This window comes from Dipteris shenzhenensis, chromosome 11 (assembly GCF_047967505.1).
Source record: "Dipteris shenzhenensis isolate YYH24624 ecotype China chromosome 11, Dip_SZ_1.0, whole genome shotgun sequence".
NCBI lineage: Eukaryota > Viridiplantae > Streptophyta > Polypodiopsida > Gleicheniales > Dipteridaceae > Dipteris > Dipteris shenzhenensis.
The window spans coordinates 3,622,298-3,648,259 of NC_141606.1; the positions used below are offsets into that span (position 1 = coordinate 3,622,298).

General features: G+C 40.5%; 1 protein-coding gene across 1 annotated transcript; it reads left to right on the forward strand.

Annotated features, from left to right (window-relative positions):
• The first annotated feature begins 22,167 nt into the window (after positions 1-22,167).
• LOC147896498 (uncharacterized) lies at positions 22,168-23,228 on the forward strand. The gene is made up of 2 exons (XM_087381837.1): positions 22,168-22,592; positions 22,768-23,228. The coding sequence occupies exons 1-2, from the start codon at positions 22,185-22,187 to the stop codon at positions 22,945-22,947; spliced, it is 588 nt and encodes a 195-aa protein (XP_087237963.1). The 5' UTR covers positions 22,168-22,184; the 3' UTR covers positions 22,948-23,228.
• The last annotated feature ends 2,734 nt before the right edge of the window (positions 23,229-25,962 follow it).

Below are 25,962 nucleotides of genomic sequence, written 5' to 3' on the forward strand. Positions count from 1 at the left end.
GAACCTAGGGTTTGAGGGAGTGCCACACGGGCAGCATCCTGGCTGCCATGTGGGTGCTAGTCAAGACAACAAAGAGTGAATTACTTGGAGACATCAGCATGGCTGCGTCAGAAGACACCTTTGTGAAAGGGAGATGGCGGGGACAGGATGTCTTGGATCTGCCCTGGCAGAAAGGATCTGATGAGGAGCATGATTGCGTGGTGATCCAGAAGAAGAGGCGCTTACATGACGGGGTCTTTGGCAAGGTATATGGGCAGGAGGTCTATGGCCTGCAAGCAGGGCTGGCAGGTGGCGGGGTAAGCAGTCCTAAGGGGCTGGGCCCTGCATGGAACAAAGGACCAGCAAATGGCCCTAAATAGGGCTGGATAGGCAGCCAACCAGCCAACCAACTGGTCGGTTGGTTAGGGCTGCTACAGACTAGCCAGTCGGCCCAATTAGTGCTAGCTGGTCCGTTGGTTCAAGGGGGCCTTGAGCCCTATAAAAGGAAAGGCCCTGGGCCTCATTTCATATCCAACATTCAGCCAGAGCAGGAGTAGACAAGAGCAGCCAGAAGCCACTCCGTTGGGCCTCACACTGGGGGTGAAGGAGAGTGGAAGGTGAGTTGCAGACTGAGTTCCCTAGAGGCTGGGGACCTTGGCTGTCTTCTAGGGCAGCAAGGTGTTGTGATCATCATATTATCCTTTTATGTGAAACTCAGCCAAGCAGACAGCCCTAAGTCGGATGAGGAGTGGGCTGAAATGGCAAAGATACCTTATTTTGATTTTATACATTGATGACATGCTTATTGCTGGGAAATCTACTTTGGATGTGGATGCCTTGAAGAAAAGGTTGCATGAGACCTTTGACATGAAGGATTTGGGTGATGCCAATCACATACTTGGCATGAGGATTGTTCAAGATAGGAATAAGAAACTCCTTCATCTGTCACAGAAAGAGTACATTAGCAAGGTACTTGAGCATTTTAATATGGAGAGGGGGAAGTCCATAAGTACTCATTGCCTAAGTATAAGGCAAGGTTGGTAGCCAAGGGTTTTAAGCAAGAGAAGGGTATTGACTTTGATGAGATCTTTTCCCCAGTGGTGAAGATGACTACCCTTTGTATATTGCTTGGATTGGTTGCCAGAGAGGACATGGAGCTTGTCCAAATGGATGTAAACATAGCTTTTCTACATGGAGATCTTCATGAGAACATCTATATGCAGCAGCCAAAGGGGTTTGTTGTGCAGGGCAAAGAACAGATGGTATGCAAGCTTTAGAAAAGTCTTTATGGGCTGAAGTAGGCTCCTAGGGAGTGGTACCATAAGTTTGATGCATCTATGTGATCCCAAGGGTACACACGAAGTGAGACAGATCATTGCCTCTACACAAAGAAGGCATCAGATAGCAGCTGCATTTCGTCTTGCCCATTCGATTACAGTTCCATTGAGTGGAGGCTGTAGACGAGTGAGGAGTTGTGTGGAGCATGTTGTGCGAGGGCAAAGGTGTTCAAGGTGTTGGCTGATTGCAAGGTAATGATGGTTGGTGGAAGGTTGGTGTTTGTGTTTGGTTTTGCGTTTCTATTGCTTGTTGCTTTTGCAAGTATGGGACTAACATTTTGAATTGAGCTCCAAAGCAAAATAGACTTCACACAAGGCTTTGGCGTAAAATCAAAAGAGCTCCATATGACAACACACAAACTCTTGCTTTCATTGCTCTTGCGAGACCACTAGTTCTTTGCTCTCCAGTCTCGGGTGCTTCTTGGAAGCTAGCTTCATGCTCTATTGCAGATGTTCAGTCACAGCTTGGTCTCTCCGGTTTTGCTTGAGCTTTACTTTCTATTGCATCACTGCTTCATAAGTCTTCCTAGCTCCTCCTCCATTCTGCAACCCAGCTCTATAATCTTCTCTCTACAAGTGGTCGGTTAGCCTCCTTTGTTTGGTGCTTCGTTATGAAGTTTCTCATTAATCTTAAATGTAACTTGTTGTAGTGTTGAAATCTCATTTAAGCAAGAGGTTCATGCATACGTCGAACCGACTAAAATGTTTCATGCTATTAGAATCCTTCTCAAATTATTTCATAAGACTGTTAGACCTTGTCTCAAATATAGGTCGAATATAGCCATGCAAAGGTTACCAATTGAGTTTCCACGTGTGTTTGCATCTTAATATGCAATGAAGTGTTCGTGTTTATGCTTTTTATGTTACGTTGAATAAATTGTAACAAAACATATCAAGGCTGCATCCCTAACATCACCATAGTCAATCTTATTCTCCCAATGTATCTTCGACATGTCTTGCATTTAATGTAAAGATCGTTGGTTAGTGTTAAGAAGCGTGGCAATCTCCCAATTCACTAGCAAGATGTGCTCCAAGTGGGAGGGTCCCACTCTCCGTCCCATAGCCACGCACAAGCCTCCTCACACCCAAAAGCTCTGAGAGGGACATGAGGATGGTCTTCACCAAGTACTTACATCCTTCACCAAGTACTGATATCCAAGGTCACATATGCATTTGCTTATTGGATTAGTCCCCAAGCCACACTGCCACGCATCAACCCACGAGTCCCATTTCTTCATTGGTATAGGGACCTCAACCAAAAGAGAGAGTCAACTGGGAGGCGTTACAAAAAGTATTCATTGTAGGGTTCACCCCCAGTGGTCACAAATTGATCAATTATATGAGGTAAAACAAAGTCTTGCAACTCAAAATTGGTCATTAACTTATACTTTTCCCCATCATTTATATGCTAACAAATGGATTAGATCTCAAATTGAAAAGAATACATTCAATTGCCTTCATTGGAGGGTGGATTATATATGCAAATCCATGAATTGTTGGTCAATTGAAAGCTATAAGATTGCCGTGGTTGCCTAGTGCCCGGAGCTTATGCTTTAAATTGGGTTTACGCACATCTCATGACTTTGTGGTACTTTTGGTTCTGTAATTTTCTAATGGCTTCCGCCATGCACGTTTTGAGACCTTTGCACTATTACATGGAGCATTGCATGCACGAACACATTGGAGTTGCACAAGGCTCAAGTAGCAAGTTGCCTACTAGAGCTATGGGCATCACTCATCCGAAATTTGGATACTTGAGTCTCACTTGAGTACACGGTGGTGAACTAGGGCTTGTAATCCATGTCCTTGTCTCTACATTTGTCTGCATCTGCATTTCATCTATCATAATAATATCATTGTGTTTCTCAATCCTTCGCTTCAGTCATTCAACTTTTGTTCGTTTCTTCATTAAGCATGCCATGTAGTAGCATATCGTCCAAATCACCAGCTCCTTAGTATTGCTACATGTGGATTTTCTCTGTTAACTAATTTGGAAGTGCAATCAATGACTATGTGAGGGTGGTCATGTGTCATGTTGGTCGAGGTGTTTGTGGTTTGTTTGTGAGAGTTGGATTTTGCTTTACGTGTTGCTTTTTTATTTGTTTATACAATTATTTGTATCGATGTGCATTTTTATAGTCACCATATTCCTTTAGTTAGCTTATAATGCAATCAATACTTCTTTAGTTAGCCTATGGTGTGAATTGTTGTCCTACCCTATAATTGCCTATGGTGTGAATTGTTGCCCTACCCTAATGATTACTTGTTAGTCGTAAGTGTCCCTATATTAGGGTTATGTATATTAGCTAGCTATTATGTCTTGCATTAATAATGCAAGCATTTTAGTGAAGCTCTCTTCACATATGTTTAATATACACATTTGATGAACATAATATATGACTTTGTGCTCTCTCTCTCTCTCTCTCTCTCTCTCTCTCTCTCTCTCTCTCTCTCTCTCTCTCCACACACACACACATACTATCCTCTTTTTTTCCGTTTGACCATACTAACTACTTTTCTTTCCCTTATAATCCTTTGAAAAACCTTTTTAAAATGCCTTTCCCCCTTTCTCTCTCTCCAAAAATTTTTCCCACTCTTTCTCTACCCTTCTCCCTCCGAAATTCCCCTAAAACCTCTCAATTTATCCCACTCTAGCACCTTTCTTAATTTTCATAGTTTTCTCCTAATTTTTTCTATTCTCCCTTATTTTTTCTTTTATATTTTCTTAATTTCACTTATTACTTCCATCTTTTCTAATTTTCTTTACTTTAATTTTTATTTTTTTCCTAAATATTTGTCTAAAATTTTCTTAATTTTTACCTAGTTCTTTCTCTACACTCTCTCTCTCTCTCTCTCTCTCTCTCTCTCTCTCTCTCTCTCTCTCTCTCTCTCTTTCAAACCTCCTTGCTCTCTCTCTTCTTCCCCCTCTCTCTTTGTTTCTCACTCCAACATTTTTCTAAAATTTCCCTAACTACCCTTATTGGTTCTTACTCTCTTCTTATTTTTTAATTGTTATTTATTAAAAATTTTCTTAATCTCTTTATTTACTTAAATTTCCCTTATTGTTTTTCTTTCTCTTTCTTTTTCTTATTTTTTAAACTTCCCTTTTTTTCTTACTTTTTTCTTTTTTTTCTACTTTTCCCCTAATTACTCAATGTATTCTTCATTTCTTTAAAATTTCCTTATTTATTTCCTTTCTTGATTTTCTTCATTTCCCTTATCTTCTTGAAAATTTTTTTGCCTTATTTTCTCCTAATTTGTAAAAATATTTCATTAATCTTTCTTACTATTACAACTTTTTTCTTAATTACAGAATATATTCACTATGGCTCTCCCTAATGAAGCTCTCCAACTTGTATAAATACCCCATAATGGAATGAAGCTCTCCAACTTGTATAAATACCCCATAATGGAATGAAGCCCACACTCTTTAGGGCATTGTGTTGAGTCTACTTTGGTATTCCAAGCATTTTTCTCAAGTGTCCATGCTTCCTTGCACTGCACGTCTAAAAGCATGTCCTAACCTTGCAACTCCTCCTGCCCTCTCCTTCATCCTTGCAACCCACCCTCTCCCTCTCCTCCTCCCTCCTCCTCCTTCCTCCTCCTCCTCCCTCCTCCTCCTCCTCCTCTCTCCTCCTCCTCCCTCCTCCTCCTCCTCCTCCGTCTTCTTTCCCCCATGCTCTTACACCTTCTTCTCCCACTCCTATGCTCCCCTAAACCCTTTGTTCCTCAACCCTTAAAGCTCCATGATCTACGAGGGAGACAAGTTCTCCACCATGTACTCTACCCTGACCTTGAACCTCCTTATGAACCCTAGAACCTCCTTCTAAACCCTGGAACCTCCTTCTGAACCTTGGATCCTCCTTCTAGCCCTAGACTCCTTCTAAACCCTGGAACCTCCTTCTAAACTTTGGAACCTCCTTCTGAACCTTGGAACCTCCTTCTAACCGTTAAACTCCTCCTAAACCCTAAAACCCCCAATGAAGGCGAAAGCCTTCATTACCTCAACAAAGATGATTTTATGTTCCTTTTACACATGCATGCACTTTGTTTGCTTACCACACTTAAGCCTACATCTCTCACCGGAACACGACTCGAGGTCCTAAGCTACACATATACTACAACTGACAATCCCAATATATCTGTAGGTGACGAAAAGCCTCAGAACCCTGCAGACATAGCACCAGCAAGTATGCCTGGAGTTGGCTTGGGTTTATATGGCAGCCCACACCCCTGGGAGAGAGGTCAGTCCTCTTCGAGTATGTAGAGATTGTAACAGGCTTGGTCGAGGTAACTGACCAAGTGATTGGCTCGGTAAGCCCCCAACTTGGCCCTAGTCATGGCGCCTATAAGGCGGCTCAAGGCCGACTGCCAGGGCAAGCCACAAGAACCCTGAAATACCCCCAAATAGAGCCGTATCAGGCCCCAAATCTAGCCATACCAGTCCGTACCTCCTGTTGTACCCTGACGCAGTCCTTGGCATACTGAATCAGCCCTAGAAGTGGTTGTATCCATCGTGACACCATGGCTGTACACATCACCCTGGTGCATGTCCATCCCTCCCCTAATCTATCCTCACATAGGGCACAAAGAAGCCCTCACTCAGTAATGTACATTAGGAGATGTCAAACTCTACACCCCCTCTCACCTCCTGGATGTTAAATCAACCTAAGTGACCTGGAATGTTATCGAACTAACTGCTATGGTAGAGGCTTGGTAAATAGGTCTGCTAAGTCGAGCGTAGTACATAATATTGCAATTGCTATGCAGCTCTAGTTGCTCCGCATAATCATTGATGATCCGAGGGTGAAACAGTTCCCTTAGCCTTTGACTTACCTTTATTTAGATTAATCACTTATTTTCTCCTCTTCTACCCCCCCTCTCTTTTTTGTCTGAAATACTTTCTTCTTAATTACCCGTACAATTACACTTTCTTCATTAGTTCAATTTCCCTCCATATCTTTTTACATTAATTCCCCCCTTTCCCCCACCCCTCAGCCTTTTTTCTTTCTATTTGCCCATTATTTTCTATTAATTCCCCCCTTTTATAAAGGTTCAATATTTCTCTCTCTATAGCCTCTAAACTCATTCTTCTACCCAAACAATCTTGTATTTACATCATCAAGCTTAATAAGTTTATGGATGTGTGACTCCGATAACAAGGGAGGGGTGTTTGTGACTCCTATCTTCCCAACTAAAGTTAAAACTAGTTCTTACTATTTTTCTTATTGGATGGTGGCAGGTATGCAGACTCCCCTCTTTAATAAAAGTGATGCTTGCTAGGACTTGTCCAAGCTCTACTTTTATGCAATTTGTGCAAAATCTTTTTTCAAAATTGCCCACCGCTCAGTAACTTTTAGGGGTTCACCTACTTGTTCAAGCTTTTTCTTTAATGCAATAAATTTCTCTTTCTATTCCATTCTCCAGCTTCACTCTCTGGTCATTTCACTATGCAAAGCAGTGTTGTCAAGTCTTCCACACACATATCCTTTCCCTTGCAACTCTGGACGATTGCACATAGTACACTTAAGTCATTAAGGTCTTCTTGGCTTCTTGACTCCCTTCTCTAACTTGTTCTTTACTTATTATTATTATTTCTATTAAACATCTATCTAATCCTTCTCTTGTCCTTGCAGAATTATTCATGGGATGTCACATTGGAAATCCAAATATCTCAACAGCTCACTCCTAACTCCTTCTCCCACCACTTCCCAAACAATACATTTAAGTCATCATGGCCCTTAGCCTTTTGACTCTTTTCATTTCTCTTATGAGCAACACTGGTTTATTACACTTGTAGGTATGTAGACTCTCCTCTTCAATAAAAGTGATGCTTGCTAGGACTTATCCAAGCTCTACTTTTATGCAATTTGTGCAAAATCTTTTTTACAAAATTGCCCACCGCTCGGTAACTTTTAGGGGTTCACCTACTTGTTCAAGATTTTCCTTTAATGCAATAAGTTTCTCTTTCTATTCCGTTCTCCAGCTTCACTCTCTGGTCATTTCACTATGCAAAGGGGTGTTGTCAAGTCTTCCACACACGTCGTTTCCCTTGCAACTCTGGACGATTGCACATAGTACACTTAAGTCATTAAGGCTCTTGACTCCCTTCTCTAACTTGTTCTTTCTTTATTATTATTATTTCTATTAAACATTTATTTTATCCTTCTCTTGTCCTTGAAGAATTATTCATGGGATGTCACATTCCAAATCCAAATCTCTCAACAACTCGCTCTTAACTCCTTCTCCCACCACTTCCCAAACAATACATTTAAGTCATCATGGCCCTTGGCCTTTTGACTCTTTTCACTTCTGTTATGAGCAATACTGTTTTATTACACTGACCTTTTAGTTTTTCCCTTTTTATAAAAACTCTTCTAACCGAGATTTTTGTCAAAATTGTCAACTTTCCTCTCCATGCCTAATATTACTATAACCAAAACTTACCCATATGTCTATTAAACCAATTTGCTTCCATACTGCTAAATTCTAGCCTACCTTACTCAAGTACTTCTCTTCCATTACTTAAAATTGCACTTCTCAATACTTCTTATTCTCTTCGGGTAGACAGTACGTCCTCACACTAGGTGATGACTTACTATCTCACCCAGTGTGTTGTATCCTACTGGGGCAAAGGTGGGTACAGACACACATACACACACTATCCTCTTTTTTCCTTTTGACCGTACTAATTACTTTTCTTCCCTTATAATCCTATGAAAAACCTTTTTAAAATGCCTTTCCCCCTTTCTCTCTCTCTCTCCAAAAAAAATTCCCTCACTGTTTCTCTACCCTTCTCCGCCCACTTTCTCCTAAATTCCCCTAAAGCCTCTCAACTTATCCCACTCTAGTACCTTTCTTAATTTTCATAGTTTTCTCCTAATTTTTTCTATTCTTCCCTACTTTTTCTTTTATAATTTCTTAATTTCGCTAATTATTTCCTAATTCTCCCTATTATTTTCACCTTTTCTAATTTTCTTTATTTTAATTTTTAATTTTTTCCTAACTATTTTTCTAAAATGTTCTTAGTTTTTACCTAGTTTTCTCTCTCTCTCTCTCTCTCTCTCAAACCTCCTTGTTCTCTCTTTTCTTCCCCCTCTCTCTTTGTTTCTCACTCCAACCTTTGTCTAAAATTTCCCTAACTACCCTTATTGGTTCTTACTCTCTTCTTTTTTTTAATTGTTATTTTTAAATTTTTCCTTAATCTCTTTATTTCCTTAATAGACTTCCCTTAATTTTTTTTTCTTCTTTCTTTTTCTTATTTTTTAAACTTTCCTTTTTTTCTTATTTTTCTACTTTCTCCCTTCTCTTCCCCTCATTGTATTCTTTATTTCTTTAAAATTTCCTTATTTATTTCTTGTTACTTCCTTTCTTGATTTTCTTCGTTTCCCTTATCTTCCTAAAAATTTTTTTCCTTATTTTCTCCTAATTTGTAAAAATATTTCATTAGTCTTTCTTACTATTACAACTTTTTCTTTAGTGACACAATATATTCACTATGGCTCTCCCTAAACCTAACTCTACCAATCCCACATGACCTAACCAATCCCTCCCCCAACCCCGAGTGTCTAAATCCCCTCGAGATTGTTGCTCCATCTACTTACTCGTTTGACCTCCCTACTCACTTCCCTTCTATTTAAACCTGCTCGCCTTATGTAGCCCCTCACAAACCTCTCGAATCCCCTTATACCCCTATTTACAGTACTTGTTTATTGCCCCCTTTCCTGACACTCTACTGCTCATTCGCCTCCTTTATTACATGTTGTTGCAACCTTGCTGCCCACGTGCTTTGTTGTTGCCGCCTCTTTATGCTTCCTTCTCTGCATGGCGGTCTGTCCTCTACAGTGTTTGCACTACGAAGCAATAGCAGTCTGTGCATTTGGCTCCGTCCTCTACACGGGATGCTCAATCTCTGCCGTCAACTCATCGACCTCCATTCCCTCTACTCATGCATTCAAACCTCCTTCTCGTGTCTCGAGTCTTGGTGCCTCAATTGTGGTGCCCCTTGCTCTTCTCTGCTCTCAGGCTTCTACGATTTTTATGGAGTACTAGTACATTGAGCACTCCTTGACGTTCGTCGGTCTTCTCATGATTTGGGCCGACTCTCTTTCACCATCGAACTATCTTGCAATTTCTCGTTATGGACTTTGAGGTCATTTTCACCTTTTTGCCATGTGTTATTCTCTCTCCCCCCCTCCCCTCTTCAAGCACTTATACCATTCCCCCTCTCATATCCCTATGTTAACCCCCCTAGTTTCATTTTTATATCCTTTCTTAATTTATTTCTTTAACCCTTTTTAAATTAAACCCCCTTTCCCCATTCTCAAATTAACTCTCTACAAAGATTGGTTTTTACTCCCTTAGCCCATTTAATTATCTTTATTTTTCCTTTTTGGCTTACCTTTATTTAGATTATTCCTTTTAATCATGTGTTTTCTCGTCTTCTACCCCCCCCCCTTTTTTTGGTCTAAAATTCTTTATTCTTAATTACCCGTACAATTACACTTCCATCTTCATTAGTTCAATTTCCCTCCGCATCTTTTTACATTAATTCCCCCCTCGCCCCCCCACTATTTTACATTAATTCCCCCTTTCCCCACCCCCCCATTATTTTCTATTAATTCCCCTCTTCTGTAAAGGTTCAATATTTCTCTCTCTATAACCTCTAAACTCATTCTTCTACCCAAACAATCTTATATTTACATTAAGCTTGATAAGTGTATGGCCAAGTGTTAAATTTTATTGTGACTCTGATAACAAGGGAGGGGTGTTTATGACACTTGTCTTCGCAACAACTAAAGTGAAAACTAGTTCTTACTATTTTTCTTGCTGGATGGTGGCAGGTATGCAAACTTCCCTCTTCAATAAAAGTGATGCTTGCTAGGACTTGTCCAAGCTCTACTTTTATGCAGTTTGTGCAAAATTATTTTTACAAAATTGCCCACCGCTTGGTAGCTTTTAGGGGTTCACCTACTTGTTCAAGCTTTTCCTTTAATGCAATAAGTTTCTCTTTCTCTTTCGTTCTCCAGCTTCACTCTTTGGTCATTTGACTATGCAAAGGGGTGTTGTCAACTCTTACACACACACACACACACACACACACACACACACATGTATAAACACACTTGCACTTATATTTGTTGCAAATGTAGTTTTACTTTTGCAAGGATATTTGTTGTGTTAAACAATCTTAATGCTTGATGAATTACATAATGTTGTCCATTATTTTATTTGCTTAGCATAGTTTATATATTTTCTCCTTATAAGGTATATAATTCTTTATAGCATTTCATTAGTCTTTTTTATAGGTTTAAAGCTATCTATATTGGTTGTCCATTGAAGTTATAGAAGATTTTTGTATTGACTCTCTCTCTCTCTCTCTCTCTCTCTCTCTCTCTCTCTCTCTCTCTCTCTCTCTCTCTCTCTCTCTCTCTCTCTCTTTGTAAGGCCATACAAGATATGTATGGGCAAGTAAAAAAATGCTCGGTCTTATGAATTTAAAAATTGCATAAAGTAATGTGGATGACCATTGAAATTACATCCCCATTGAAATACCATGCTAAAGAAGTAATGTAGATGACCATTACAATTCCATGCTAAAATGAAGAAACGTTCGGATGAAATTTTGCAAGTTTGTAATATCCCAAATATGTGAATGGATATTTTAATTTCCAAGAGATTGGGAATTTCTAAGAGAGTTTCTTTTGGGATCGTAGATTGGATCGTGTCGATGAAAAGGTTGGTAGTTTGTATAAGTGGATGCATTTTCTAAATATATACACCATGTGCTTTTGAGTACTCCCATCGAGTTTTGCTTAGATGGCATATGGGATAATGCGAGGGGGTGGGTGCATCTTTTAAATATACCTGCCATGTGCTTTGGAGTACTCCTATTGAGGTTCACTCAAATGGCATATGGATAATGCGAGGTATTTGTTAGTCAAGTGTTTGGTGGATGTGGGCCCGAAGTGTGTGTTCATTGATTTGATTTGGTGGGCGCACCTTCTAAATATATGTACCATGTGCTTTGGGGTTCTCCCATGAGGGTTTGTTTAGATGGTATATGGAATAAATGCTTTTCGTGGACGCATCTTCTAAATATATGCTCCATGTGCTTTGGAGTACACCCGTGAGGGTTTGCTTAGATGGCCTATGGACAATGCGAGGGACTCGGTTAGTCAAATGTTTGGATGTGAGTTCAAGGTATGTGTTCATTAACTTGCTTTGAGAAAAGCTATGTGCCATGTGCTTTGGAGTACTCTCGTGAGGGTTTACTCGGATAGCATATGGACAATGAGATGGGTTTTGTTGGTTTGCTTTGGGAGGCAAATTTTTCTAAATAAATGTGTCATGTGCTTTTATGAGAGTTTGCTCAAGGCATATGGATAGTGTGAGGGATTTGGCTAGTCAAATCTTTGGGTATGGGCTCGAGGTGTGTGTATGTGAGTATGCTATTTCTTTTGAGAACAAGGTGTGGGTTTTTTATTATGTGGAGCTTTGATTTTGTGGATGTGCTTTTTGAGTATGTGTATTGTGTGATTTGGGATAAAAGCAAGTATGAATCTTGTACTTTAGAGTGTTGTTGAAGGGTTTGGTCAAATAGAATGGAAGGTTTATGAATCCTTTAAAAAGGGATTAGGATGTCAGTATGTTATCTTTTAGAGAATAAATTATGTATATTTCTATGCTTTAAAATACATTGGGAGGTGTTCAAATGGCATCGGGGTTTGTGGGTGTTTCTTTTATTGCATGTGGTTTACAAGTACTTCTATGAGGATTTGCTCGAGGGGTATACACAAAATGCAAGGATGAGAATGCAATGAAATTTGGAGGTTGCATTATTGTAGATATACTGGAGGTTTGTTTGGGCTTTAGCTTAATCAAATGCATACATTTAGGAAGACGTGTCTTTGCTATTTGGACTTTGTGATGTTATGTTTATTGATGCTTAGGTTGTTGGTGTTTGCGAATAAAAAGGATTAACCATGGAATCTAGGATATGTGGCCTTTGATTAGGCATTGCCTAATTGGGGGTTGGCAATCACTTGCACGTGTTTATTTAAGGGGTTTTCTTTTGTCATGGGCTATTGAACTTTGTGGTGGACTCCATTTTAATTTTCCAACCTCTTTGATCTAGTGTGATGACAATGGATTCAAGGTGGGTGGGAAATTTTCCAACCTCTTTGATCTGGTGTGATGACAATGGATTCAGTTCAAGGTGGGTGGAAAATTAAAGCGTCGAGGTGCTAGGGCGCATGCACTTGTATGTGTGATGTTATATACACTAAGAATGTGCATATGCAAGTGCAACAAAATAATGATTGCTTTGCTTAAATGGAGTGGTCATGATTTTGGAAATGAGGCTTGGAAGGTAATATTAGTTGAGCAACATTTATTGCTTATACATGGATTATAATGATCTCTATTTGGTGCATTGTCTAGGCCTTTTGGGGTTGTGTTGGGCAAGAAATTGGATGGGCCTTTTTGCCATGTGGGGACTCACAAATGACAATTTTTTACGCTTGGTGTATTTCTAAGAGATATAGGGTGCAAGGTCTTGTGTATTTGAGATATGGTTCTATGAAAGAGAAGAGATTGAATATTTTTGATGTGTGCTTTTCTTTTTCCATGAACCTTATGGTGTGAGTTTGGTTGCAATACAGAGTATGGAGAAAAAGAAGCTTCTTCTCCAATTTTAGAGCATCCTATGCATGTAGGAGAGATTGATGATTTTGTTGCATCACTTCCCCCTTTTCCTCCACTAGAATGGGAGGATTTAAATGGTGCTGAGGGGATTTGCTAAGTGCTTAGTGGACGCTTTGAGGGTGTGACTCATATTGTAGCTGAGTGCATGGTTAAGAGCTACCCTCTGTTACATTATGATGCTGAGAAAGAGAGACTTTTTTTTAAATGTGGACACTTCCATGGGATACATACATTTGCAAGAGATATATCTTGATCATTGCAAGCATGTGCCACCTCGCCGTTGTTAAAATAGTGGTGGACATTAGTGACAAGTATGCTGCATGATCTAGCATTAGGATATGCAATGATTGTGTTTTTTGGGGAACTGACTTTGTAGAACACCAACTTTGGCATTAGTTCTGGGTGCTTTAAAAAGTTGGCCTTATTTCTTGCTACATAGTTGTATATGTTTTTGTACAAGATCACTGTTCTATGCATTTGTAGAGATTGGCTGTTTGAAAGTGCAATTTAGAAGCTATGGGGATCAAATATGCATGTTGTTATGTGACAAATTTCCTTTCTTTGTGTGCGTGAATGTCTTTTGGCCATTTTTTCACTGGATTCTATTTAAAGAATTATTTTGTGATTAGTTAACATAGTTTCATGGTGCTAAGCTGGTGATTTAACAATGTTGTTTTCTAGTTTTGTGCACATATCTGTGCTGTTTTATGTTGCTATTACATGGTTGCTACACTATATTCTAGCATTGCTTATGTTCTTCCTGGAATTTTGGTGTGCATGTGAGGATATGAGTTTTTACGAATGGTGGTTGTTGATTCACCATTTTAAATCTTTGCATGTATTCTAGGACCAAATATCTATGTGACCAATCTCTCATGAAATTTTTTTGAAGCATATTGTATTTAATTGTATTATTGTCCATCAAAAAGCATCAAGAGGTTAATTGTAAAGTTGCTTTTTCGACCCAATCTCTAATACAAGTTAGTCAAGAGCTTTTTGATAGATGTGTGTAGCCAAGGAATGGAGTAGTGTAATCCAAAAGAAACCTCCACATCTCACTTTGGACAGCAGGAGGCCTCTAGATCCATCCTCATTGACAAAGAGGAAGGGATTGAGCATGATGACTCCACAGTGGTAAGAAACTATGAGCTTTGAATTTCTTCTCTCTTGGTATAATTTTGCTTTATCTGCATTCGAATGTAATGTTGGACCGTTGCAGGAGGCATTTGAGGTCGACCTCTTCTCATCTCAATAACGCCTTGTTCGCAATAGCTTCGGTCAAGATCACTCACTGGCACATTACCTTGGCCAAGCAAAAGGGCGCTTTGTGGTTATCCACAAAAAGCTTTTGCCACAAGGCACTAATGACCTCCTGAAGTGCAAGGCCTTGTCATAAGTGATTGGTCATGCTGACATCAATTGGAATGCTGACAAGGTCATTTTGGTGAACCACATGGCTACCCTCAATGCTTTTGGAACCAATTTTCAAGGTATGGCATTGACGGCAATAGCCATGTCCCTGGCCAGCAACAACGACAATAGCGTTGATGCTCTAACAACTAGGTTTAGAGCTAGGAGTCTATTTGAGAATTCAAAGCTCAATATTCTCAATGTTTTAGAGAAGACAGAAAGGCTGTGAAGCCTTATTGTATAGAACTTTTATTTTATATGAATATAGATATACTTTTTATACAGTGTCCCATTTTGTGTGCTTTTACAAATTTTATTTTATACTATCATTGTATTTTGTAACTTTAATTGTTGTTGGCATTAATATTTTCATTCACTATTATGTTCAAAAGCATGCTATCAGATAACTTTTTGCACTATAATGGTCATTTCTGAGCAATCCAATAGGAATCTCACCTTGGTGTAGAAGGGAAAAGTGTTCAGCATCGCGCGGGGAGCCCAGAAAGGTCAAAACCCTCTATGGCGCAGGCTCCATATGCTCCATAGATGGTTTTGACATTTCTGGTCTCCCCATGCGATGCTGAACACTTTTCCCTTCTGTGCCTCGTGAAAAAACATCATTTGACCACTCAAATTCACATTGAACTTGCATAAACTAATGGAAAGCATCACATAACATGTATAATAACATGGGAACAGTAATAGAACATAAAAATATCTTTTATTCATTGGCTTCAAAGAGCAAAGATTTACAAAATGATTCAGATTACACCAAGTGAACCTAAACAACATCTTGGGCCTAAGGGAGGGATCGGAGCACATGCGCTTGGCGATGCAAGGTCCTTGTCCATCACTGTTACTCTTTTGGCATGGATAGCGCATAAGTTTGCGTCTTCAAAAAGACCTACTGTCATTTGCTCCATTGCCTCCTAAATTGCTCCCATAGCACCTGAAGTAAAATGCACATCATCCTTATAATGTTGTGCTATTTCACATACAACACGCTAGAAGGGTGCACGGAGAATGAGATTGTCCACAGTGGTTTGGAACTTGCGGATCTCTTGAAGTGCCTTCATGCCTGATTTCTTGTGTCTCTTAATCTTTGGGGGACCTGCACTGGCCTCTGGACATGGCTCCATGGCTGCTTGGCCACTTTGAACTTCTTTCGCCTCTCCTCCCTTGCAACCTTCCTTCAGGCTCCTCTTCCTGTGTCTGGTAGGTCGTTCAAGGTCGCCTCTTGTACCTAGTGGTCTGCTTTGTCCTTGTTCCCTTTCCCTTTTGCTGAGGCTATGAGTCAGCAGGCTAAGGCTCTTTCTCAGCTCGTACTAGAGGCTCCTCATATGTGAATCTCGAGGCATAGAGGGTTGATGGTGCTCTTCCATGCGGTCTACTTGGTTGCAGGATTGGGGCCAATGTTCATGATATATGCAAGCCTGCCAAATACTTCGTCTTGTTGTCACGGTTAGTTGTGTGGAAGGAGTGAGAGGAACCCTAATCATGCTTGGATCCTTCATTATGTTGGGATCCCTCATTCTGTTGAGATCCCTGGGATCCCCTATGAGAGTCAAATTGTGGGGACTCACATTGCTGGGACTCCTAAGGATGAGAACCGCCTCAAATCCCTGTTAATCATTGCCTTGTTGGCCACTGGGGCTCGTAGTGTGTTTGGAGGCCATGGAGTTGTGAGGAGAGCAGGTAGCGTCTAAACAACATCCAGTGGGTCTAGGAGTTTGTTTAACTTGTGCCATAGAAATGAGGGAATTTAGGGTTTTGAAGTGCTTTATATAGTCTTTTTTAAAGCACTTTAGGGTTTTTCTTTATAGGCCCTTTTAAATTAGGGTTTTTTGAGTGCACCCCCTCCCCCCCAGTATTTTATTGCCACTTTGATAATGCTTAATTTTCACCACCCTCCCTCCCAACCCACCCACCCCTCCATCCTGCCATGTCGCACATGCAACTTTGTAATTTCCAAACAAATTTGTGAATTTTGAAATCTATAATTGACTCAAAATTGTGTTAACTTTATTCATCAAACATTTTACATTTGGGGTTCTCTTGGGACCTCATGCCTCCCCTATCTGACTCTACGTTGCAACGAAAGTGGAACCCCTTGACTCCCTGTCGAGGACTTCCAAGCAGCACATCTCCTTATCTTGTTAACATGTTGAAACGCTTTGTGAGACTTGAGACCTCTACCTTGTCATGCTCGAGAGTCCTAGACTTTAGACATCTATAAAACCAATCGAACATTTCGTGTAGTGCATTGCTTCGCGCGATACCACCCCCTTGCCTTGTATTCTTGAAGTAGGTTCTGTTATTCGATTTCTCCATTCCTTGAGTATTCCAAATGGACAGAGGGCCCCATTGCTCCACAAACCACGATGCATGTGCATAAAGAATATGCTATTAAGAAAAACATCGTATTAGAAACATAAACTGACTCAAGTTTATAAAGCACAAAATTTCAACCTAAGGAGGATTACCATGTAATGTGTAATATGTGACTCCCCCCATGCTTCTACCATCAATGATATGAGTTCTCCCAATGATGTCCTGAATCTCTCAAGTTCATCTATTTGACCTTGTCTAAGTAACTTTATAAATGCATCAAGCTTTGTCCACAGTTTTGCTCTCTAAGTAGCAATTCATGTATGTGAAGCTTGATTCATAGTGCACTCACACAAAGCTTTCTAGTACTCCCAACTTAGGGTGCTTTGAGCCAATGTATGTTTTTCTTTATCAGCATTGTGGTTGGACAAGAACCTCCCTGTCTTTCCTCCACCCATGGACACTTTAGCAAGAAGATTTTGTGTCTTTCCATATTGTTTCTTGTCCTGCTTAAGCTTCACATTGCCTTTCGGAAGTCCCATTAGAGAGAGTAGTTCTTCAGCTTTTGCAATGCATTGTGCAAAGACTTGCTGTGGCCTCAAATTCCAAGCATAAACTAGATGGAGATAGAGCAAGTATATGTAGTTCAGCATGCAAAGTACACACGTGTACCCGCTCCAATGGGATCGGTAGAATGGGGTCCCACTTAGGATCCTTTTTGTGATGATCAAGGGTTGCACTTTGGTTGCAAGAAAGGATGCTACTTTCCCACTGTATGCTTCCCTTTTGCATCTTTTGAGATTGGGTCCCATTGCTCCACAAACACGGTGCATGTGCATAAAGAATATACTGTTAAGAAAAACATTGTATTAGAAACATAAATTGACTCAAGTTTAAAGCACAAAATTTCAACCTAAGGAGGATTACCATGTAATGTGTAATATGTGACTCCCCCCATGCTTCTACCATCAATGATATGAGTTCTCCCAATGCTATCCTGAATCTCTCAAGCTCATCTATTTGACCTTGTCTAAGCCACTTTATAAATGCATCAAGCTTTGTCCACAGTTTTGCTCTCAAAGTAGCAATTTGTGCATGTGAAGCTTAAATCATAGTGCAATCACACAAAGCTTTCCAGTACTCCCAACCTAGGGTGCTTTGAGCCAATGTATGTTTTTCTTAATCAGCATTGTTGTTGGACAAGAACCTCCTTGCCTTTCCTCCACCCATGGACACTTTAGCAAGAAGATTTTGTGTCTTTCCTTATTGTTTCTTGTCCATTAAGCTTCACATTGCCTCCGGGAAGCATGTCCATTTTGCATCTGCACCTATACCACAACCATACAAGCACTTGAGGGTCTTCAAATCACCAGCTAGATGCCATTCAACTTGAAACATTCCATGCCCATCCACTATTAATGTTTGCCCTACCTCTTGTCTTCGAATAATCGACGGGATGCCAGTTCTCTCTAAAACCCACTTCAATGTCTCATCGCACTCCTTTGGGGTCTCAAAGGTTGTAAGCCATGATATGTCCTTCTCAGATTGGACTGAGAAACCCTGCCCAACTTCCTCATCCCCTTGGGCAAAATGCAAGGCATCATTCATAATACAAATGCTCACCCTCTCTAGCTTGTTCTCTTTGACCAACTGAGCTTTATCCATTTTTATAACAAATACTAGCTTGTTGCTATCTGTATAATGAAAGAGAAATACAGTAAGGATATAGAAATGAGAAGAAGTAAAGTTGAATGCGAAGAGGGAATTTCTCTTTCCTTCTTCTCTCATCCCATAGAATTTGACCATGGCTCTCTACAAATTCTCTACATCCACGTAAACATTATTGAAAGCATTTATCTCAAACATTTGGATGCCAGATTTCTTTTTACTCTTCCAAGTCATTGTGCCACTTACACAATGGTATCCTCCAAGATTTTCACTGGCACATTGGTTTGTTTCTTGACATGCAAGCCTTATAGACCACGATGTTGACAATGGCATTGTAGATATCTTTTACTTTTACTCCATAGCAGACTTGAAAATTTTAAAAATAGAGTTGTAAGCTTACACCAACAACATCACAAATTTTCACAACTTACACCAACAACATCACAAATTTTCACAACTTACACCAGCAACATCACAAGCTCCAAGCACCTCCTTTGCTTGCACGAGGCCCTTGAAGTCCTTCATTACCTCTCCAGCAACTTGTTCATGTAGCCCTTTTTGTCTAGGGTCCTTCAACCCTTCAATGACATCACTTGGCTTTATTAAACTTCTTAGAACATATGAAGGATCACTATCATCCATTTCCATTGTTCCCATCATAGCCTCCATGAAATTCCTAGAGTACAAATGAGTATTCCTGGAAACAGTGCAACACCACGAATATTTTGGAGTAAGAAATTTCATTGAAAAAGTGGGGAACTAACCTTGCAGCCTGTACTCTCCTCTTTCGGGCACCATTATTAGTTGACAATGCATCCATAGATTGCAATTGTCTTATCCTCTCTATCAGTCCCAAAGGTGTTCCCTTCAATCCTCTCCATCAGCCCCAAAGGTGTTTCCTTCAACTTTTATACTCGTTCTATCGATTTCTCTCGTTTCTTCTCCGCAACACGTTAAACTTGGCCATAAATAGACCTTTCCAAATCTTGTTTTCTTTTAGCGAGCTTATGGATTGATTCTTCCAATTCCTGTCACTCCAAGTCCAGTGCACATGCTTTGTCTCACTGAGTTCCTTATTTTGCAATTGGAGATCATGCATACTACTATGCATTGCCACAATAGCAATATTTTCCAAATGTGCAAGTTCTTTTGCTTGGAGTCTCTGCACCTCGCTTGCTTGCATAGCTAATGTCTTAGAATGGTTCAATCGATTGCAATAACCAAGCAATCCAGCATGTCCATTGCCAACAAACCAAACAACATCATGCACTTTATGAAAAGGAGGACTCTTTTGGGTGGCAGGGTCTAAGAAATACAAGTTTCCATCCACCCAAAGGTCAAGATGCTTCTTCCCTTGCAAATTGAAGGCTGTGGAGTACACATTGAGGAGCTCCACTAAATCCCAAATGGCGTGCTTGCATATTCTGCTTCCAGTTTTGTAAGTTCACATGGTACTTGTTGGATATGTCCTCGAATGGTGCCATGAGTACTCAAGAAGAGGTATCAGTGATGCAGGCTGAAATGTAGGGGAGAGCTGGCAAAGATTGGAGCAGTGAGAGGGAGAGAGTAGCAAGGAAGAGGGAGGAGGAGAAGCAAGTCAGGGCAAGAGGAAGAGGAGGAGGAGAGTAGGGCGACTGGTGTAGAAGGGAGGGAAGGAGTTGCTGCAGAAGGGAGGAGGAGGGGAGAGATACTACAAGAGAGAGGAGGAGGGGAGAGCTTCTGCAGGAGGGAGGAGCAAAGGAGAGGGAGTAAGGCAGCTCAAGAAGGAGGGGAGAGGAAGGAGGGAGGGGGAGCCAAAAGGAGGAGGAGGAGGGGAGAGAGAGAAGGGAGGAGGAGGAGCAAGACGGAGGAGGGGAGAGGAGGAGGGAGGGGGGGAGGGAGGCAAAGGGAGAGGGAGAGAGAGGAGGAGGGAGGGAGGTGGAGAGAGAGGAGGGAGGAGGAGGGAGAGAGAGAGGGAGGGAGATTCAAAATTTGAAATTCAAATTTTAAGAAGTGGCCCCCTCCCCTCATTGATGGGGGGAGAGGTGGGCAAATGTGGGCTTAACCCACCTCGGTTGGGCTAGTTAGGCCTCTTTGGGACCCTCCAAGCCCCTTGCATTAGACCACTAAGCAAACCCTAATCCATTCCTTATGAGGCCCTTTTAAGACCCCAATTCTCCCCCAATGGTTATCAAGAATTCGGAATTATTAACCTTGCACTTGGTTTGTAGGTATTTAATGTGTGAATAAAAGGTTTCTCACGATTTTGGTTTGAAGTATGTCTTCTATTCAAATAAACAAAAGAGTATGTGAAGATCATCTGAGTAGCTGTATTGGAATACAATTTGTTTTTCCATGATTGGATAGTCATGTGTTGGAATAGTATGTTTATAAGTAATTATAAAATTTAGATTGATTGAAGTATAATTTATTTTTTGGATGGTATCTTATTATGATTTGGGCATATTGGAAAGTATGTTAGTATGCAATGATTTTGGCATATTGCTTTTTCATATTTTTTACTCTAATAGATTACTCGAATGAACAAAATCTCATGTGAGGATTATCTAAGAAAATATATTGGAATATGATAAAATTTCCCTCGACCTATGCCCTTGCATGCCCTAGTATACCTTGAGTAAAAAGCAATTCTAGTAGAATGCGATATGTACTCTTTCATCAAGAACTTTGAATCGATAGACTTATACTTGGATTGTATTTACATGATGTGTAAATACATGATGTATTTACTTGGATTGTATTTACACACACACACTTTTTGTACTGAAGATTTATTATTCCTTTTTATTACTTAGAAAATGGTTACTATTTATATTCAATGATATCCTAGAAGGTTGTAGAAGTGTTGATGGGACTAGAATGTTGATAGGGCAATGGCTGCTTAGTTAAAGAGAATTAAGGCATTAGCGTTGAAATACTTATTTGATCTAAAGTATAAATAGAATCAAATAAAGGGTGAAAGGATGGAGACATTGTCCTATAAATACTTATTTGATCTAAAGTATAAATAGAATCAACTAAGGGTGAAAGGATGGAGACATTGTCCTATAAAAAGAGGGGAACTACATGAATGGGGTAGATGGTTTCAAGAAGCACTATGTGGATGAACAAGGTTGAGAAGCACAGAGAAATATGTGACAACAATGATAAGATGCTCCCTTAATGCCCTAATGTGCCCTAATTGACAAGCACTTATAGTAGTGTGGTCTATTCTATGGAACTTTGACGTGATAGCCCTATACACTTAGATTGTATATATGCAACATGTAAGTAGTATGCTTTACTTTAGTTTTGTTTTGATCTGTTGCTTCCATTTTGTAAAATGGGTTTTCTTTTATGCCATCAACAAATTTGAATCATTAACAGTGCACTTGGATTATGGGTACACGGTGTTTGAGAATAAGGTTTTCTCATAATTTTGCTTTGATTTATGCCCTTACATGCCCTAGTATACCCTGATGAAAAAACACTTGTAGTAGAATGTAATTTTTATGTCATGAGGAACTCTTAATCAATAGCTTTGATCCATTTCTTTCATTCCGATATCTAAATGAAGGAAAGGGTGTACCAAGGTAGCCTGAGAAGCTCTTCCTTATTTGAGAGCCCAGTATGCAATGTTCATAATTTGATACAATGTTAGAACGCGCTGGATTGAGGAGATTGCTTGCTCAATTTTTAAGATACATTGGTGCAACATATGGAATGAGAGAGATGTGGTAGGCAATTGTGGTAAAATGTCTCATCAACATACACGAGATGGAGTGCATCCAATCGCTTTGCTTTGCTATGGCCAGTCCGTGCATGGCCCTTGCTTCCCCATCCCCACACCCTCACCTCTCTACTCTCTCCGAAATCTGCTCCGCTGCCCAGCAACGCAGTGTGCTGCTCCAGCTCGATGCCTTCGGCCCCTTCTTCAAAGTCACCGCCCACAACTCCCAAAATCAAGTTTTGGGCACCGCTCAGGGTTTCGTTAGAGTTTGGCTGCACGGCCGCATCCTCCACCTAGACTCCATCCGGATGAACCGCTTGGCTCACGAGGCCGAAAAGCCCGTGTTCGGAATGGCGCTCTTACTTGGCGCTGCTGCCGTGCGCTACGGTCATGACTGCAACTGCACCAAAGCAGAGCTGCTCGCCATTAATGACACCGACGTTTATCACTCCAAGGTTCTAAGAATACATGGCTTGCTCTCTACATGTTTGGAAGGTTAACACGACCAGCCGGGAGTCGTCGTGATGTTCCTCTTGCGTTGGCTTAGTCTGGATATTTTGTCTATCATCCATTTACTTGCATAAGTTTTATAGATACCAAAGCCTTATAGAAGCTCATTATTAATTACAGCTTGTTCGATACTACACCCGCATGGGCTTCAAGATCGTGTACGAGGTTACTGGCGAATCACTGCTAGATATACCTCACATGCTTCTGTGGGGAGGAGCTGGTACACGAATGGATGCTGATATTCGGGATTTGCTGCTGAAATGGTCGCCAGCGATTCAGAGGATTGCAAAACGACCTTGAACGCGCGCTTAAATGGCGCGTACAAGGACACACAGTTACGCGAATAAAATTTACAGGAGCTCAATTGGCGTATTAAGTAAGTAAATATGTTTTTGATGAGTTCCTCTTGTAAGTATTCGGAACAACTTCGGAAAGAACAGGCCGTAGGATCTCCCGAATTGTTGAGTATTATTTAGGGCTTGAAGCAAGATAGTAAGAAGCAGCTTTTACAAGCGTGGAAATTCTGGAAAATTGATGAATGTCCACGATACCCAAATCAAGCTCTTCATTCGAAATACGCACAATGGTCTTTCAATGACTCTAGGTTTTTTTGGATTGTGTCTTTAATAATGTAGCGCGCAGGGTTTAGCAGCCCTAGTTCTCACGCATGTTAGATGTGTATCACACAAGAAGGCCACCTAGTCTGCCCATCTGTTAAGCCGACCTTTTTACCAAATGCGCTCAGCTATTTTAAACAATGATCCATACCTACGGTAGGTCTTTGGGGATATTATAGTGGCAGACATACTGTACCCCGTCATGAGTTGATGGCTGTTGACTGTGTGTGATTGTCTCGAGATAAATAGCTGCACTTTTTCCTTAGGCCGTAATAATTTTTGGGATGCTTATGGAAACGAAGGGTTCACCACGTCTTTGTCTTCACCTGAAACGAAGGGTTCTGCACGTCTTTGATTATGTCAAATATGTAAGCTCTTTTAACACAGAATTGATGATAAAAAATGGCTGGTGCAATATAAGAAATGAAGCCTCAGGGTGGAGGATCTCCAGTAAAGGCCCAGGACCCAGGAAATTCCAGGTCTCCTCTTGTGAAATAGGGACCTACCAGTTACAACCAAAGTAAGCCTTGAGGAGATTCGGGCCGTTTTTTAAAAGCTTTTCAAAGAAAATCTTTTATGGCTTCAAAAGTTCCATGCCATTACCTCTAGATGGACACATGTCTCGCAGGCATTGCTGAACTGCAGAGTCTGAAATGCATCCTTTCTATGGCAAATGAGCCATGTGCAAGGGTACTTGTCATTCTCACCCTTGTGTGGCGCACGCTTGTCTCAAGAGGTTCTTTTGGTGTTCTTTGTTGGGCACTGTACTATCTGCACAGTAGTACAGCGAAATACTCTTTGCAAACCGGGGGCACGGGCACAATACATTATTGTTTACCAGCATTTCAAGTCTTCCATCTGCAGTTAAGATGGTCTACGTTTTGAAGTCTCATCTAAACCCTAATAAAGACGCACACCGTCTGACTGTAGTGAAAGAAAACAGCCAATTGACTTCTTAAAAAACAGCAACGCTTGTGGAACAGATGTTTGCTTCTGAAATCTATTAAAATGTTTACTTCTCTGCTCAATCTCGTTGGTCTTTTCATCTCTCGTCAAAGAGTCTAACGAGGCTATATATCTCAGGAAAAGACTACAAAAAGACATGTATTGTTCACCCGCACGTTATGCAAGCATCTCGACAAAATTGAGAAAGTAGTTAGGGTCTTTAATGGAAACAAGATGGGAATCTTGCGAAGGCCCGGCCTTTTGGAATGTTATTGTAGGTGTAAGTGTTAGTGTGCATTATGCGTAAATGTATGCAATGCAATGGTCTCTCCATTGTGCGAATGAGTAAGTTGTTAGCATTTTGAATTCTAAGTTGAAGCGAAAGTAGTCCATCATGGTTTGTAGATTTGTTGATTAGGAGAGAAAAGAGATGAAAGAGGGGATAGGTCATAAATATGAGTGGGGACATGGCCATTCTGGTAAGAGACTCATTTGCATGCTTTAATAAAGGTAGTGTAATAGAAGCTAAATGAAAAAATAATTCACTACCCTCTCATGTAAGTCCAAAATCTTAATCCACACAAAGTAACAAATCATTTAGGACCCTCACATCGAGTATTATGGCCTAAACTAGCACTAATCTTATCACTAAACATGGTCTAAACTATCGCTAATCCTAACACTAACCACCCATTAACATGACATTAAGATGGTCAACTTGACCAAATGAATTAACATCTAAACAATGAAACTCCTCCATTTCTCCATAGACTCGTAGCAAGGCCAAAAATACATTCCAATCATGTGCAAATGTAATTTCTATCCTATTTTCTTTTCACTATGTGCTAAAAGTCAAAAGAGCTAGGTGTGGGTTAGGTAGGAGAGGACACATGGCATCATTTCATGTGTTTAGGAAGTGGGGACAAGGATACATGTCATCATTCCATGCTTGCAAATCCCTAAAAGAAGGGGATCCCATTCTAGCTCTAAGGATCTTGAGGCCCTGATCTAAGATGGGAGGAAAAGTGGCTATTTCCATCCTAGATCACTTGGTTTAGAATGGGAGTAATGATGACAAAAAGATTCCCATCTTAAACCCATGCTAGTCCCATCCATGTGCTAGGGCCCTTAGTATAGGCATGTATTGCATCTTTCATTCACACCTCGTGCAACGATGTTGTCTTTCCCTTTTAACCATTATGGGAGTAACTAGTAGAGGCATCCATTGTCCACCATGTTTGTGTTGTTGTTTTAGGTCCCTCAAATCAATCGCCTACTACTAAACATTGCCAAGGAGGCATGACGTTGTCATCCACCTCATGGAGATTTGTTTTGTGAGCAACTTATAATGGAACTCGCGTAATGTTGTGGATTGAGTGATTGTTTGATCAAATAATATAAGTGGAGAAATATTTATGTATGTGTGGTGTGTGCGTGTATGCATGTCTGTACAACCGCAGGTCTCCGTGTGGTGTGTGCATATGCACCTCTCCATGTGCATGCGCATGCACGTGCAAGGTGCACGCCTGCATGTGCTTGTGTGTGTCTATTTGCAGTTGTGATTGTGTGTGCGCCCACATGCATGTACACTTGCATGTGAGTGTGTACACACTTACGTGTGTGAATTTGTGTGCCCCCTATATGTGTAGTGTACACATATGCATGTGTACGTTTGTGCTTGCACGTGTGTGTCCGAAGCCCATGTCTATATTTACACATGCATGTGTACATGTGTGGTATATACATGTAGTCT